The 18,856-nt window shown below is 41.2% G+C and overlaps 1 protein-coding gene across 13 annotated transcripts in view; it reads left to right on the forward strand.

The window, feature by feature from the left end:
* Positions 1-18,856, forward strand: part of LOC144763708 (uncharacterized) — a 2,434,724-nt gene that overhangs the window by 686,098 nt on the left and 1,729,770 nt on the right. For 11 of the 13 annotated variants that reach the window (XM_078649561.1, XM_078649562.1, XM_078649564.1 and 8 more), the window contains one exon: positions 15,534-15,608. The exons of the other annotated variants lie outside the window; for them this stretch is intronic. In XM_078649561.1, the coding sequence (XP_078505687.1) occupies positions 15,534-15,608 (75 nt within the window). The remainder of the gene's footprint in view (positions 1-15,533; positions 15,609-18,856) is intronic. 13 annotated transcript variants of the gene reach the window in all.

Raw genomic sequence — 18,856 nt, forward strand, 5'->3', positions numbered from 1 at the left:
CACCTCTGCACTCATTTTATACTGTCGAATATTTGGGAAGACTGCATCTTCTTTTATGGCTATTTTAATTGGGTCAACATTTGCCATTAATCCTACATCTTTCCCAGTAAAATCCCATACCTCCGGTTTCACTGTCTGTTGGAGTTCTTCGGGTAAGTCTTGTATTGTCAGTCTTTTAATTTCTGAGTCTGGTCTTGCTAACATTAATTTGTATATCCCGTCTTCATCTGGGGTCTGAATTTCGACACTATTTGGAATGCAAAAGATGGTACAGTTCATTTTGCACAACAAATCTCGTCCTAGTACGTTCACAGGACTTGAATCGCAAACAACAAATCTATGCATCTCTTCAAAATTCCCTATTTTAATTTCCATAGGTTCTGTAACTGGGGTACTAACTAGTTTATTAGAAACGCCCACTACTTGGATCGCTTCTCCCGAGAGGGGTAGGTTTGGAACATCTGCTGTGCTCACAGTAGAACGGGTAGCACCAGTGTCCAACAGAAAGGTGACGTCATTTCCTTCAACCTTTCTTTCAATGTATGGCCCTGACTGGTCCACCGGCAAGGAGGCGCCAAGCACGCACTCCTCGTCCTCCCCACTCAGGCACCGTCAGTGGACGTCACAGAGGAATGTGTCATTTAACAAAAACTGTGAAGTCGCTGCATTCCTATCCTCCCTTCCTTCCCAATCTGTGGTGTCTTCACCCTGTTGTGCTTTGCTCCTGTAATTTGGCCTAGGTGCACGCAGCAACTGATGCTGTTTTACCTGCTGCTGGGTCTTCCGTGGTGTCTCATTCTGCGTCTGTGGATTTAAATCATTAATTTGCACATTACCATTCTGCACAGGCTTACACTCGTCTCTCCAATGTCCCATCTTTCCGCACCCGTGGCAAGGGAACTTTTTCCTTGCCTCTTCTCGGCTCATTTTTACTCTCGGCTTTCCCCCACTCCCAGAGCCCTGTCTCTGATTATTAGTCATTTTGCTCAATTGCTGTTCCTGGTGCTCTGCTAATTTTACCTGTGCCCACATGACCTTTTCTTTCAACTCTTTTCATTTGTTTTCTAACTCATCTTCACAGTACTTTGCATATTTTAGGACTTCATCAATTGGTTTTGCCTGCCAGCAGATTTTATTATCTTTGATCCACTTGGAGAATTCAGGCCTTAATCCTAACACAAATTGATATATGAAGTGGGTCATATGCTTCATTTCTATATTGTCCAGGCCACTGTACGTTTTGAACACCTGTAACAGACGTTCATAGTAAGAATGTACAGTTTCATCTCGATTTTTGGTAGTTCTATCTATTCGGGTCCAATCAGTTTCTTTTGCAGGCACCTTTCCTTTCAGATACAGCATCACCTGATTATATTTCCTCATAACGTCTTCAGAAGGAACCCCTGTCTTTGGGTCTCTAGGGTATTCTTCACTAGTCCAATCAACAGCAATTTTACATTCTGTCCATAAATCTACGGGAACTACAATGTCAAGGAAACCATTTAAATCTTTCAGAAGGCATTTCGAAACTTTCACAAATCTTTCGACCTGTCTGTACCATTCTACAGGTTTTTCTCGCAATTTTGGGAAATCATTTGGAACGGATACAATATCCAGTCGGGACCATGGAACATGTACATATCCTCCTCCTGGCACTTCTCGCATAGGATATAATCTTTCCACCTTTTCTGCTTCTTTCACAACATAGTCCGAAGTCTTTTGTTTTGATCTACCCTCTTCCTTTTTCTTTGCCCACCTGGCTTTCCATTTTTCTAAATCTCCCCGATTTTGTAACAGGTTTAGTAATTCTCTTATCTGCACCTTTTTCCCTGACACGTTCATGTTTTCTAAATCCTTGTCAGAGAATTCTGCTCTGTAGGGTTTTTGCAACACTTTAGATCTGCTAATATCTATTCCCATACTAGCTGCGATGTCCATTAATTTTTCATGGTACACTCTGGTATTACGGGTGATACTTTAGCAAATGAATAATAACTCCTCTTCACTAAGAGTGTTCAGTCTGTCCAATCCCACATTCCCAGTCATCAGTTCCTCCAAATCTATTCTCAGTTTATATATATCTAATGGTTTTGGCTGAGGATTCGGTTTTTCTAGTCTTCAGGTCCATCTGTCTATCTCTTCAGGAGTCACTACCGTGGCACTTCTAGTACCAGAAGATGACTCAATCTGGACTTCTCTTGAACTAAAAGGAGTATTCTTTCTCTGTGAGCTCCCTTCAGGTTCCCTTATTGGTAAGTCCATAAGGGAAATCACAGATTCACATTCACTTGCCTGATCATCTATTACCATGGGCTCTTTTCTCGGCTGCACTACAGATGTAGATATAACTAGAGCTTTTGGACTAGCTTGCTTATCCCCGTACAAAGGAACAACTGGGCCAATAGTTACTGGGATTGTCAAAGCTTCGGGACTCGTATTTAATTGGGAGATTTTCTGGATTAGGTCAGTTCTTTGTTTGATTAAAGCCTCTCACTCTCTATCCTGAAGTACCTTGTCCATGGTAGTTTCATGTACTATCTGCGGAATTAAAGGAGGGTTATAACTCGGGGTACTTGGATTTGTCATACTTGGTCCCTCACCATAATTAGGTTTCAAGAATGGGTTTCTCGTAATCAGGGATCTTGGTCCTTCATTATAAGGTGGTGGATTCTTCATTAACAAATCCTCCAAATAATCATTGTCTGAATCCCCACTGGTCAATAAATGTTTTGTTTTCTCTGTCCTTTTCCCTCCCGTGGGCTTCTCTACTGTTAATACAGGGTACAGTCCTTCTACCATTATATTCTGTCTCCATTCTTTCATTCTTTTTTCTCGGGTCTCTTTCTTTACTTTCGGATAAAATTTACTCAACCCTGTCTCGCTAAAAAGCCTCTATTTCCCATTTTTCTAAGGCCTCATATTGCGTTAGTTTAGGTCTGGGATGTAAATCATTCATTCGAGTCCTCAAATTAAACAAAATTCTTCCATTAAATGTACCTTCTAAGGGAAATGCTAAAATTCCGTCATTTTTAGTATATTCCACCCAATTTTCTAACCATACGCAAGCATGGTAGCCTCTGTCAAACATCATAAATGATGCGGGAGTATTAGGTGGTGGAATGATAACACCTTCTCTAGTTTTGATGGGCTTATCTTTCTTAAATTAATTCTTTACTCTGTCTACAAGTGTCATTTTCCTCTTACTTCCGTACATTATGTTATTCCTAGCTGTTCTCCACTGATCTCACACAAAACCTTGATATCTTGGATCAGGTCGAGTCTCTGGACGAGTTGGATACCACATATACCTTTTCGCAAATTACTTTGTTTACAAAATCACTTCCAATCCAAACACTTCTTTTATTTTTCCGCAACCAACCAACGTTGCGATTTCAAAAAAATTCAACCAATGAGTGCGCAGCTTTTCTCATGAGACCAGTTCCCACGCTCCTGTGCTCACCCCTCCTTCACAATTCTATCTCAGCTAGACGCCCGCTGTCTCGACCAATACCAGCGCGGCACTGAATGACGTCAGCGCAGCTCTGCAACTGACTCTCTCCTTCACAAGGTAACAGAAAATTCAATTTCTACCCTTTTAAAGTGCAAATGCTTTGCTTAATTTACAACGCAAAAACATTCGCCACTGTACTCGAGTGTCTAGAAAGAAAAGATTTATTTTTTCACTGCAAGTAAATCCCTTCTGTTTACTTTTCATATACTGCGAGTAGATCCCTTCTGCCTACTCTTCACACTAGCATTAGAGAACCTGCTACTCCTTGAGACTCATCCACTCAGGGATATATACTAAGTCCAAAGTTTCACCAGCGAACCCCTTTGCTATCAATCAAGCTCAGACGAACCTGCTACTCCTTCCGTGTGACCCTTACTAGATGATATCACAATAGAAGTTTTGCCAGCGAACTCTTTGCTGTCATTTATTCATACATTCATACAGAAAACCCTAATTAGTGCTTCCGGTTCTGCCCAACCTGCACTAACTTATCTCGAATAAGTAACCTCAATGCGACGTGGCTTCCACTTACCACTCGCTGTTCTTCCCCCGGGGATTCCAGACAAACATATAACAATCACAGACAAGTTTTGTTAATACATAGATCAATATAGCAGCATATAATTAAAAAAAAATCAAAACATTTCAGACCATTTCAAAACAATTTTCATTTGATCGATCGATACTTTTAGCAGCAATTTTAATTTTTACAGTTAGCAGCAGTTTACCTACCTACCTATCTTAACTAGTCCCTAACCATGCCTCTGCTACCAGAAAATTACTGATAGAGCGCGCAGGTCACCAGACTATGGGCCTCATTATGATGGAGGATTTTCCGCCTCCTCCGGGCCGGCGGAAGCCACCTCCGGCCCGGAGGAGGCGGAAAATCCTCTGCAGAGTCACCAAAGACCCACCGCCGCATTACGATGGCTGGTGGGTCTTAGTTTCTGTCCGCAGCTTTTCCGCCGCGGTCGGATTACAACCGCGGCGGAAAAGCTCTCATTTGGCTGGCAGTGTCTATCAGACACCGTCAGCCAAATTAGGAAGCATTTGTAAATATGCTTTTCCGCAGCGGTTTTTCCGCCGTGGAAAAGCATGTGTACTTTTGATTTTGGGGGCCCGTTGCGGGCCCCCAGGGTGTAGGCGGGTGGGGGGTGCACATGGGGGGTACCTATGGTACCCCCCAGTATTTACATGCACAAAGCGGCAGGCACCGCGCGGTGCCTGCCGCTTTGTGCATGTAAATGTTAAACATGCACTTTTAACATTGCGGCGGGTGCAGCTTGAAGCTGCACCCGCCGCAATGTTAAATATCCAGGATGTGACCGCCAGGGTGGCGGTCACATCCTAATTTGCACGGAGGGACCGCCGCTGCCCCTGCGGACGGTCCCTCCACCTCTGGGGTGGCGGACGGACGTAAGTCCGTCCGCCATCCTAATCGGCCCCTATATTTTTACCACTACACACACTTGGGCCCATAAATCATATTTTAATCATACTTATTTAATCGGGTAACCTGCACTCTACTACCAGCAATTAATTAATTCCTAACTGTTTCCTATACCCTTGACTTACACATCCTTGTCACTGGTACCTATAATCACAATGGATCAGGGAGCTAGCTGAAAAGATAAGCAGTCAAAAATACAATAACACTTAGGAAGTTTTGAAAACCTTTATCTATTCTTCATCGAGATTTGAAAGCATAAAGTTTACAGCAAGCAAACTATCGATAACCATAATCATGAAAAGTGTATAACCATGTAGTAGATAAATGATGCCAACCATTTAGAAATCTAAAGGGAAGGTAAGAACAGGGAGCATGCTAATACAAAACTTCCAGCAAGTTTCAGATTTTAAATGGTATTTCTAAAGGACGGGGAAAATTAGGAACATACTAAAATGTCACAGTTTTATTTGTTTCAGAAAGATGGTAAAGGAAAAGGAACATGAATGGAAATGACAAAACTGAGTTTACCATGTAACTATAGGGATGGGTAAGTAACGGAATACGCTAATAATTCCCTGCAACCACTTTAAATCAGCTAAAAGAGGGTAAAGAAAAAGAACAACCTAATATTTGTGAACAGTTCTTTATTTTACATCTAAAGGATAGGGAAAAATTGGGTCATGCTAAAATAGCAAGAATCACGATTTTATTATTTATCAAAAGAGAGGAGAGAAAAAAAAGAAACATATGCAATTTTAACTTTTAGCAAGATAAAAGGAGAGTAATAAGAAGACGCATAGGTACTCTAAGTTTCTCACACAGATTTATATTTACCTAGCCCGGTGTGAAAACCAACCCTGGCCACGGGTCAGTTTAAAGGACAGGAGAAACCCCAAGGACTGTAGTAGCCAGAAGGCCAGCAGGTGCAGTATAAAAACCAGGAAAGGAAACCCAGATTCGGATCAGAACCGGACCACCAAAGTTGAGACCAGCACCCGCAGTTCAGTTGCAACGCCTGCGCTACACCCTCTCTGCAGCTATCAGTCTAAACCCTGATTGGGTTATCGATTTCCCCAGCAAAGTGCTTCGCCAGCACTTAAGGTTCTCAAAAACCCCGATTGGGTCTGTGAGCCTGTCTGACCGAGTGCTCTGCTGCACCTCTGTTCTCGATCAGCTATTGAGTGCGTTTGGTCAGTGACAGGTCAGCTATTCGGACAAGTCGGAAAATTCTCTAACCAAACCCTGGGCTAGTTATACTGTTTTCCAGGTCAGTGTACCACCCCCCTAATATTGCAAGTTTAAGAATCCACAATTTCGATTAGACAAAAGAAAGGACAGGTCATTACACCACCTAGGATTTGAGCTTTCTCAAGCCCCTTATTAGAATTTTTATACCCGCCCATCGAATCTGATGTTCACATGATGTCTTCAGTTCATATAACAATGAATGTTCTATTTCCAAATACATTGTAATTCTCTGGGGATCGTAAGGTGAAGTTCCCAGGAGCATCTTCTCAGTCAGTCAGCTCCTTGGCTTCATTTCAAAGGTCACTGCTGTGGAGACTCGCAGATCTCGCGCAGACTCAGTTTCAAGAATTCAAGAAAGATGGAGTACAGCAAGGGACACCAGCCACATTTCGTAAAGTACCATAAAATGGAAAAGAAACAGTTTTCGAACACGGAAAAAAGGAATACCCTGTATACCATGAACTTCTACTCTATACCCATTACTTTATAATAAACTATAGCTTAGTGATTAAGCAGAACGAACAGCATAGCAAAAGCAGCACTGCAAGCTTCAGGCATGTGAGAACACAACGCAGCCATTTTAGCTCTAATGCGCAGATGCAAACAGATTCCCACCAGAACTGCGAGTACCTCACGTCACATGGGTATGACCGACGTATGCGCAGTAGAAATTCCCGCGTAGCAGCAGCCATTTTAGGTGGCAAGCGTATTAGGATTAGTAAACACATAGGCAAGCTTCACTCGGACACCCCAAAGTGTCGGAAAAGGGGCAAATTAATAAGACAAACATATTGATTAATTAATTAACGTTATTTGAGGTTCATGAGTTCAAGCAAGTCGCTTTACGTGCAAATCCTTGCTCCATCAATATCTTCAGAACTGGTGAACATACAAATCTGTACTCGTCATTCATTTTGTTTTTGTTTAAATTTGTTTATTGGGATTTAGCATTTCATGTTACAAGTTGATATAATACAGTTATAATATATTGACATGCGTCTGCAGGTAGTTGAAAAATTACTGTAGATAATAGAATATACAACACTACTGCAATAGACATGGCACAGTAAAATATTCTGGGTGCTACCCTCTTGCCTGATTCTGTTTCTGTATTAGTACTCTTGCTATACCCTGGCTGGGTGAGTTTCCCATGATCATGGATTGATGTTTTATCCCCACATTTACCTTTTTGTGCTAAAACATATGATATTTAATGAATGCATTCCCTTTTGAAATTGATCGGTTTCAGAACCGCCAATGAAGAAGAAGAACTACTAACTTTGGGGGTGAACTGGGGAAGATATTGAGGAGCTACCGGAATGTATATTGGTGAAAACAATTGTGTGGCGGATTGTATTTTCATTTTGCGGTGTCGTGCGTGTGAGGGGGCCGGGCAGACCGTCTCAACGTAATGTATGGGATTAACTGGTGTGGCCCTTACGTATCGCTTGCCTTAGGTGTCTTGGCTCTGCCTTGTACTGACTTCTACCATTACAGAATAATGGGGTAACCCATTAATCGTCACCATACCTGGGTACAAAGCGGGAATAAAAATTGGTCCGTGACTGCTTAAAGGAGAACTGAATTCCAATCTATCTAGTGTGTGTTGCAATCACAGTCAACACTAGTACTTAATACCATGTAGAGAGACCACTACGTTCCAAAGTAACACGATAAGCATTCAGTGAATGTAAAACAAGGAAAAGTCCCTGAAGGAATTCAGTTAAAGTATATTTATTTCATATACTTGAAATGAACCACAATTTATGCATTTGATACAAGGTTGCATACAGGGAGGAAAAAGGGATGGGTGTGCTCGTGATCAGGGCCGGACTGGGAACTGAAAGCAGCCCTGGCAAATTTTGCCAGACCAGCCCCCATCCGGCGCGTAGCAACTGAGCGCAGCGAGCGAGCCGACCGTTACTAGGGGTGCTTGGGGTGGGTTCTCCCTCCAAGAACATTTTGGAAAACAACAGACCAAAGTGGTGAATTTTACAGCACATTTTTCATTACATATTCAATTGTATCCGCTTTTAAAGCACAGTATATAGTAGATGATGACCTTAAAGAGCATCAGCTTACCCACCCAGTCATATGTACCCATAGACATTGTTTCAGAGAGCACCAAAAATAGACACAGATTGCACACTGGGAGCTGCAGCTACCGTACCGTCACTGTGGCCCGATTGCATCTTTTAGAAGTGAACCATCCGCTGAACAACTAAGTGTGCGCATTTAAAAAAAAATATAGAGGTCACGAACCAACTGAGCCAGCGTCAAGGGAACTCACCGAGGGCTCCCAGAAATGTACATCTTAGCCTGAGTGGCAAGTGCCAGTGGCAACAACGCCAGTGGCAACAACACCAGTGGCAAACAAAACAAATGGACTCTGTTCTGTTTAAAAAACAAAAACACACTAGAAAGCCCTGTTGTCTGCTTAAAATATATTTTTCAGCACAAGCCCCAGTTGGGGCTTGTGCTGAAAAATATATTTCAAGCAGACTTGCTGACTCCAACCTTCGTCCCAGTTACAGCCCCCAAGAGTCAAGCACCACAGCGCCACCAAAGGGAGCAGCACACGTATCCTGCCCGATGGCTCTGAACATTGCAGCTGGCCTGGCCCTGCCCGGAGACGCACACACACACACGAACAACACCTGACGAAAAGAAAACCCATTTATACAGAATCTGACCTGAGATCATGTTTGAGATCAGTGCTGCACTGCTGGGGCGGCGGCCCGTGGGCAGTGGCAGGAGGAACCAAAGGGCTGCCAGTGCCATTGCCAGTCCGGCCCTGCTCAGCATCCTGTGATTTTGGGCTAATCACTTAATCTCCCCGTGCCTAACAAAATGAATGTGTCTGTCTGCAAACCAACTGGTGCTCATGTAAATTGAGTTTGTGCTATATACAACTCCAAAAAGAGCGACACAAAACCTTGATAAGTGTGGCACTCAGTCTTTGATGAGAATATACAATTAAGTTATCTGCAGCTGAAATGGCATACTGAAGGTGAGCTTAGAAGTGTATGCACTATGAGGTATCTGTCTCTTTGCCATTGTGAATAACACATCTTACAAACAGTAAAATGTCAATAGAGCGGTGGCAGATGAACTTTCAAACAGCTATTGCATAAACATCCTGCCCGCACTGCACTGAGTTAACAGAGGAAGCAGGTAAGCCTGACTGCTACAAAGGGCAAAAGGTTGAAGGGAGGTGGTTCAATCCATGAGACAGTATGCAAAACAATGAATTAAACAATGCATTTTATAGTATCATTTGAAGATTCAATCTCTGATAAACACTAATAAAATCATCCACGACTTCATGGATGGCTAACACAAAAATTCCGCAATACAACTGCTGTAATTTACAGTACACCTTCACAGATACATTGATTTACAAAGTGTTTTGCAGCAAGCTCAAATTATTTTATTGTTTAATTTTATCTAGTTTGATATGTCCCTTTCTCATCAGCTTGGGTATGCACCAGCACCAATGTACGTTAAATAGGCCAGCTACTCCAAATAATTGGGTATGCCTTATAAGCTAGTAAATGCAGTGTAGCAGATTTATACTACCAATATCAAAATACCGATATTGCCAACCAAAGATTTGTGAAAGTAGGTATCTGTAGGTAAGCATGTTTTATATTTACCTCCACATATATGTACCTTGTCAATATATTCTTAGATTTCTTCAAAGTATGTAGATGTGGAGTTAACAATGATAAATCGATCCCTACCTTTTTATTGTAAGAAAGTAGATTAATATTGTTTGTGGCGGATTGTCACCCACCTCAAGGAAAATTAACACTAAATTGTCTGGGTGAACCCTAAAGTCATTAAATTCACCTGAGATTAACCCCCAGGTGGCTATTGTACAGAGGAGTAATTATGCAGTATCAAAACAGTAATAAAGTTAAAATACGAAACAATAAAATTACTGAAACCAATTTAGAACAGTTTTGTACATTTTAATGATCAAAATGACACCAAAACAACAAAAAATAGTCAAGTGGATCTGGAGATGCCAATTTCTAAAGGTTTAACCTCTTCGATGCGTCGGACAGCCCCTGGCCATTCAAAGTCACAGTGGGCATGTGCTGAGGACGGCCGGGGGGTGTCTGAACCACGCACGCATCATTTTTTATGTCCGCTGCGGCAAAGAGGATAAGTAAAAATAGTACCTAAAAGTACAAAGCACCCATGATAGCCTATAGAAGTGGTCGTGGTCGTGGCTGTGATTTTGGGTAGACCACGATGGAGCGTAGGTCAGACAAACCAAGCTACTTCATCCAGGTCAAAGGTTTTACCTCCTGACTTCTGACTTTTTATGGAGCTTTAAATCCTCCAGCAGTGCAAGCCTGAAACCCTACAAGAGGCAGGTGCAATAAAATGGACATCTTTACTGTGAGGACCCCCCCACTGACAGATCTAGAGCTCTTGGAAGTCCAAAAATGTTCAGAGACCCAACTTTGCAGGGTTTCTGGAGAAGCTCCTCTAGGTCACTTCTAAGGCTCTGAGTACCTAAAGGACAGCAATTAGGAGCCAGTAATCCCTTCAACAGAGGCCACTAACAAGGTCCAGTCCATATCCAGTTGGTACTGGCCAAGGTCTAGTCCTTCAGGGCTTCTGTCAGATTACAGACAGCAGGTCCAGTCCTCCGCTGATCTTCCACAGGTTCACAACATGGTCTGAGGAGGGCTGCTTAGGGAGCCACTATTATGATTCACACTAGCCAGTAGGTGGGGGTGAATCCTGGGCTCCATAACCAACGGGAAAACGTTCACAGGGACAAACCTACCCACCAGCAGTTTCTGTTTGCCCTACTGCAAAACATTCCCACAGTGCCCCTTACTCCTAAAATCCAAATCGGGGTAACCCTTTTTCCCTTTTACAGAGCTCCTGTGTCCACCCAGAGATGTGGTGAGGGAAATGAGAAGCCACCACCCCAGAATCCTCTCAAAACCAGTTCTGGGGGGCACCTTCCCTCCCCCACTGATTCAGAGCCAGCCTGGTTAGTGAAGGTCATAAAGATATAGTCTTTCCCTTCTCTCTCCATACACTAAACTATGAATGTAGAGACCTCATCTTTATCCCTTGCAAGGTAGTAAAGTTCCTGCATCCACCCCAACTGTCCTTCCTGGACAAATGGGAAACATTTACACACCTCATTAAAGTGATGCACATACTGGGCAGTTGCTGGCAGGCTAATGGAAATTAGCCTCCAGAAACTACAGACAGGGAAAATATAACTTTTTCAAATTTATTTTACCTAAATGTCTTCTGCAAATCAAATTTCACTAATTGTCTGTTTAATAAATATAAAAAATAGACCGTATATGAATATTCTAGCCATTTCCTGCAACAATAACAACTTTGTGGTCATGGTCTCCCCCAAAGCACATGCTGAAGTCCGTTTCCAAGATGGCAAAGGCACAGCAATTCCTCAATGAAGGGTGTCTCGTCAGACAAACAAAATTTACTACAGATCAGTTTCAGCATTGTAGCAACATGGTTGCGGCCTGCACCAGCCCCTCAGGCATCACAGGTATGTCGCGCAGGCATCACAGGTATGTCAAGGAAGAATGAAGGAACCAAGCCGGGCCTGTAATTTCCCCTTGTCAAAGGTGAATTCCACTTGAGCGGACCAGTCTTCCTGTCCAGTCTTCCTGCCGAGTTCAAGTACAAGCTTGGACTTGAACTCGGCAGGACGACTACTGCGAGGTGCGCGACGCCTGTTCTTCAATTAAGATTATTCGGATATTGCATAACTATGGATGCCCAGCATTACAGTATATTTTACCATTGAGGACTTCACAAGACTGGTCTGCTCAAGTGGAATTTACATTTGACAAGGGGAAATTACCAGCCCGGCTTGGATCTATCGTTCGTCCTTGACATATCTGTGATGCCTGCGCGGCACCAGGAATAGGTAGCCCCATTCCGTCCTGAAGAAGACTCGCAGCAGAGGTCCAAATCACCCTCTAAGGACCAGTCCAGTCGAAACGTTGACGCTCTCCACCCACACGAAGCCTGTACCGCATTCCTGCCCCATTTTCTGAAATTGCATTGACGCATTAAAAATTGTATAAAATGTTGTAATTATTTTCACATGGACAGGTCTCTCTATACTGGTCTTCTTACCAGTTTGTTTTTGTAATTATCTAAATACTGTATTCTTCAACCAGTGACTTTCACCTACACCTATCCATTACGAGCACACCCATCCCTTTTTTCCCCCTTTATGCAACCTTGTATCAAATGCATAAATTGTGATTAATTTCAAGTATATGAAATAAATATACTTTAACTGAATTCCTTCTGGCGCTTTTCCTTGTTTTACATTCACTGTATGCTTATCGTGTTACTTTGGAACGTAATGGTCTCTCTACATGGTATTAAGTACTATAGTTGACTGTGATTGCAACACACACTAGATAGATTGGTATTCAGTTCTCCTTTAAGCAGTCACGGACCTATTTTGTACTGACATCTGTCAGTCCCATGGGGGATAGGGTTGGAGTCTGAGATTGAGAGGCTACAGGTGATTCAGTGTGCGCTGTATCGTGCATGAATTGGTATAATAATTGTGCCCACTCCAGAGATATGGGATTTTTACGTATTCCCTTCACTTCCTCATCCCTCAGTACCTCATCTTCCGCCGCACCCCACGTTTTCATGGTGCCTACCCAGGCTGCTTCGGGGGTCCCGCCGGGGCCCGCCAATACATGGCTATTCCTCTTTTTGCTAAGAGAATGGCTAAGGAGGCAAAGTGGCTCTGTACCTTTTTGAACTTCCGCCTGCGGAAGATTCCGAGGGCACATGCTTCCCATGTGGATATGGTCATAATGTTTGTCATCACTTGGAGTGCCTGGTGTATTTTGTCCCAGTACTGTTGGGTAGTGGGGCAATCCCAAAACATGTGCTTGAAGTCCGCCTCAGGGGTCTGGAAACAGGGGCATGCAAAGTGTGTGTCAGGGTAAAAACGGTGGAGGCGGTGTGGTGTAAGGTATGCTCTGTGGATGATATTGAATCGAATGTTCTTGAATCACGCATTCCTGGAGACCTTTTTTGGATATTCTAGTTCCGCCTCCCATTCCTTATCATAAAAATACCCGTCCTACTTCATTTTCCCATGCTTGTCTTAATGAGTGAAGCTGGTTGAGGATTAGTTCCAAGTTAGCTTTGTAGAGCCAGGTGCCTATATGTCTACCCCCTCCCATATGCAGAATAGTATGTAGCACCGGCTGTGTCGGAGGTTCCCCCTCATTTAGATCTCAGCAGTGATGGCTGCTGTCTAAGTGTTGCCTGTGTAGCAGGAATTGGCCCGGTGGGAGGTCGTAGTGTTCAACTATTTGGGTGTAAGTCCTTAGCTGTCCATCTTCAAACAGGGATTCTACCTCCGTTATTGAGTGTTCAGTCCAAACCTGAAGGGTTCGGGTGGTATAGTATTTATCCTTTCGGGGGAACCCTACTAGTGGGAGTAGAGGTGAGAATTGGGGCTTCTCTATGGACATGCAATGGATTTTCAGCATGCATGTGCGGGCTATGGACACCTGCAGGGGGTAGGTGCGCAGTGGCTTGGTACCTGGCATGAGCATTCTCCGTATTGCCGGAAGGGGTACGCGACCCTCATCAGTAATTGTTTCTCCTATATGAAGCTCTGCCGTCCAGTGTGATAACCACTGGAGTTGAGCTGCCAGGAAGTACGCTATGTCGACCTCCTCCGCATATCAATGTGGTGAGCAGTGTATTCAGCTCCCGAAAGAAAGGGCACGGTGGTATCACTGGGGGATTGGTGAAGTGATAGAGTAGTCTGGGGACCATGATCATTTTTGCAAGGGCTATTCATCCAATGGAGGCTAGGGGCAGTGTTTTCCAGAAGCCCACCTCCGTTCGTATTCCCACTAGCGCCTTGCGATGGTTCCCTTCATATAGGTATCTGTACTCGTCATTCACAATGGTTGTTTTTAGCTTTAAACACAGATGCTTTCATCCTATCTAATTCTAATATTGTCCTCCACTGCCCCTGTGTGTAAATAAACAATTATGCAGTAACTGGATGAGAGTCTTTTGTTGCCTTTCAATACTGCTGCATTCCACGGTGATGCAGTTAATAACTTTACCTATGATTCTAAACAATTCCATCTACATTACACTTCCAGACTTGAACCCATGAAGAGTCATCACCAACGGCTTAAGATCCACTAGTTTGCCGCCATTTCAGTACAATAGTCAGTGTGACAGGTTCCAGGTGGTGACTCCCTGCTCCACCTTCAATCCACACAACCACAGTTCGATCCGCTATCCTGGACACCATCAGCTAACACTGGCTCTGACAGTTTACCCAATATTACACTCTGTACCCATTTCAGATTACTTTATTCTCTTCCCCTTATGCTTTATTTTACCTGAACCCAGAAAACTCTTCACTTTCTCCCAGTTTTACCATTTTCTTCTCTTCCTTTTTCCTTAGTTTTACACTGCACTGCATCCTCATTTCAACATCTCGTGCTCTCTCTCCCCTCTTTTCTCTTCTACCCTACACCTTGTATTTTACCACTTAGTTTTTGTGCTCATCTGCCCATCTTCACATACACATTACCACGATTCTCACCCCTCTTACTGCTCCTGTCCTTCTTCTATCAGAGTTATGGACACCACCAACTGCGCCCTTATGAATGCATTTTCGGCAGTAAAACGGCCTTAATATCCCAAACCTTTATATAGATCTGCATAATATACACCATCTAGATCACACAGAAACATGATTTTGAATCAACAAAGATACTACTGCAAACATAATCCTATCACCCAACTAGCATTATCTATGCTGCAGCTGACAGCAGAGTAAAGGAGGAGGAGTAAATATAATTTAGAATGTCCTTTTTCATGTGCCCCCCGTGATCATTCATCCCAGTACCTGCACGGCATTTTGACGTTCCCATTGCGGTGCCTATGTAATAGGCACTGCCAAAGAACCTCCCACCAGACAGGAGAAAACTCCTAATCTGGCAGGCGGTTCAATGACAGGTTTGGCGGTCCCACACCTCAAGCTCGTAATGAGGCCCTAAAGCTCACATGCACCTTTAGCATTCCTATCAACCTATTATTATTTAATATTTACAGAAGGACCTGCATTGTAAAGATTACAGGGTAAATTTGAAATGCATTTCTTATGTACATTTATGATTTTTAGAATGAAAGAGATATTAACACGTGTAATTTTTAGTATTAAACGGTGAATGTAATGCATCCTATGTCCATAAAGTATAGAATGTATAGGCAGTAACAGTTGTCTAAATGTTAACCTAATTGTAGAACCTCCCGAAGATGGAGAAGCAGCTTCTGAACCAAAGTCAGAAGAAAAGCCCAACCTTGAAAAAAATGTTGCAAGTAAGTAAATATTCAAGTATATTGAGATTATACAAGAATACATCATCTTTTATTTCTTAATTACATTTTTTGATTCACCTGACATTTAAAAAAATCATTGCGTTCATATAAAGATGTGTGGGGTCTCTGTTGTGAGGGCAGATGGCTTTCATCATAATTGTAGAGGGAAGGCTTGGGGTGAATGGACAAAATATAAACATGGATAAATATGAAAAACCAATAGGGTCACACTAATAAAGAATTTGGGCCAGGTTTGTGTCACCAAAGTGGAGGAAGCCGGTACATAGTGATGATTTTGTTTGCAGCACAAAACATATTTTGCTCTGGGATGTATCCCTAAAGTAACTTTTCCTCAAGGGGGCGTGCCATAGCTGGTACATGGGCGTTCTTATGCAGGCAGAATCTTCATTATTATTAGTTGAATAGCCTATATTTTTCCTATATAAATATAGAATTCAAATGCAATGAAATATATTGTATACATTTTAAAATGTTTATTGTAAAACTTTCTGAAGTTTTAGAAGGGACTCCAGAAAACACATCCACCCAAGGTCAAAATCCTCAAAGTAAAACATGAATATGTATGATTGGGAAACATCACTTACAACGAAACTTTTACAACGCACTACCATTACAACGCGGTCATTACAACGCAAACCATTCCAACGCATTGCGCTGGGGGGCGCTCTAGGATAGGGAATAGGTTAATTTACTATCCAATAACCTTCCCTAGTGTCCACGGGGACTGGAGTTGGAATAGTAAATTAAACTATTCACTATCCAACACCCAAAAGCGCTATGCGTTGTAATGGTATGCGATGTAAAAACCGCGTTGTAAAGGCATGCGATGTAAAAGCATGCGTTGTAACGTCATACATCCGTATGATTATTCAAGTACACTATTTTTAACTGCAATACTATCCTTTTTATAATTTTTTTGTTTCAGTAGACTCCTTAAAAATAATTGTGGCCAGAGAAAGGGACGGGCACTGGTTCAAAGTCAGTTAACAAAACTCATAACGGAAGGAGGGAATGAATGTCGAGTGGGACACATTTGGAAAGCAAAAGTTGGGAGGTATCACCACAAGCATCAACATGGCCTCTTCATTGGGGCCTATTCACAAAGGCCAGTTGTAGTATGTAAAGTAGTCTTCATGTAGTAGTCTTCTACATATTCCTACATGCCTTACTGATTTAAATCTAAGTAATCAAATATGGAAGTAATGTGGGAATATTCATGGATTATTCATACACAGTTAGTAGAAGTAGAAAGGACTGTGTCCTCATTGCATTTTTGCTAATAGGGAGTTGGACGTTTCTTGGCCAACGCACAAAGTCATGTAAAAGTACACAAAAGAGCACACCTGTAGGTGTGCCCTGCATAAAAACTTCTGAAAAATATTTTCGAGGGCCTAGTTTTTACACACAATTGCTATAAAACCATAGACACTAATGGAGAGTGTGGCCAAACCGTTGAGTTGGAAATATCGGTGCAGAAATATCAGAGAACAAATATCGTGAGACAAGGATATTGTGATGCAGAAATACTGCAAGTATATCGATTTTTAGGTGAGTAATATTGTTTTAAATACTTTTTTTGTTGTAATTATAGTTGTCAATAATATAGTTGTAAAAACATTGTTTTTATGATCTTTATGTGTGTTGGTTTATATATACATTTTCTGAGTTATTGTTTGAATCATTGTCAATAATATTTTTAAATATACTTGGTAATGTTAAGTGGTTGATAGTTTTTAATTGAATTTTAATAGTAATTCATATTGTTGTAGTGGGTTGCTAAGTTTGCTGGAAAGATATTCAAGTATAATAAATAAATAAATAAATGATTCATTTATTATTACAAATGTAATTGATTATTAATTATGATAACTGAGTAATTTATTTTTTTAAGTTATATATTGTGTGGGCTTCTGGGTTTGTTGATGTATAAGGTGGAAAGTTAATAATGAATTGACAATTAATTAATGCATTCATAATTATTTGATAGATTATTAAATATATAAATTGTGCAATATTAAATTTTTTAAAGTTTTTTGTTAGGTGCGGGTTGGAGTGTAAAGTGAATTAAGTAATAATTAATTACCAATTAATTAACAATTGGTTAATAATTACTTTATTGCTTATTAATTGTGTACATTTTGTAATAATTATTTTTTGGAAGGTATTTAGTAGATGCGGGCTGGCGGGTTTGTAGAGGTATATGGTGGAATGATAATTATTAACTATCAAATTAATTAATATATAATAATTAATTGATACATTAATAATTATTTGATAACGTAATAATTAATTGATGATTAAGTCAATTAATTAATTTGTTATGAACTATGGTAATTGTGTTAATTTAAAAATATATATATAAATATTTTAAGTGTGGGCTGCTCGGTTTGTGGGGGTATAGTGCAGTAAGTTATAAGTTATAAGTAAATAACTAGTTGCCCATCTTTTGAAAATTGTTAAGTTGTTCAATAATTATGTTCATTGTTACTTTGGTACCTAAACCATATGTTTTAGGGGTGCTATAGTTAGTTGGACATTTCACTTGTACAAAACCACTAAAATTCCTCTGATATAGTTAGTTGTACTAACTATAACTCGCACGCTCGCAATCCACTGCTGATGATGCCACATATTACATCATTCATGACATGGTCAGTGACATCACTGATGACATCTCAAATGACATCACTCATGACATCACTGATTACATCATCCAGTGAATGTGGTTTGGTTTGATATTTAAATAAGTATTATATATATAGCAATGTGCATTGAAGACTGAGTAGATGTATAAGTGTCTGGATGGAGGAATTAGTAGCACTGTGATTGACTGTCTAAGTGACTAATTTAAAGTGTTTCTCTAAATATATGGGATAGTGATTAAACAGTGTGAATATCTATATCACTCTAATCTCTTGTTGCGTTAACTACTACATGAGTTGGTTACCAGCTATTTGAAAGTGTATATTACTTATTAATTAGTTAAGGGAGTATTTGTATGGGATAGTGAATGTGTGTGTAGTTGGGTAGGAGTTCTTTGACTGTCCAAAGATGTGTACATAGTTGATTTAGTAGCTATATGATGTTAAGACTGTATGTGGAAACAGTTGTTTGGATGAGTAAATGTCTTTAAGGGTGATAGAGTGTGCAGGTCACCCGACTATAATTTTATCATGTATTCACCTGGGCCCATAATTCAATGCACCATAATTGTTCAATCGGGTAAC

This window comes from Lissotriton helveticus, chromosome 6 (genome assembly GCF_964261635.1).
Source record: "Lissotriton helveticus chromosome 6, aLisHel1.1, whole genome shotgun sequence".
Classification (NCBI taxonomy): Eukaryota; Metazoa; Chordata; class Amphibia; order Caudata; family Salamandridae; genus Lissotriton; species Lissotriton helveticus.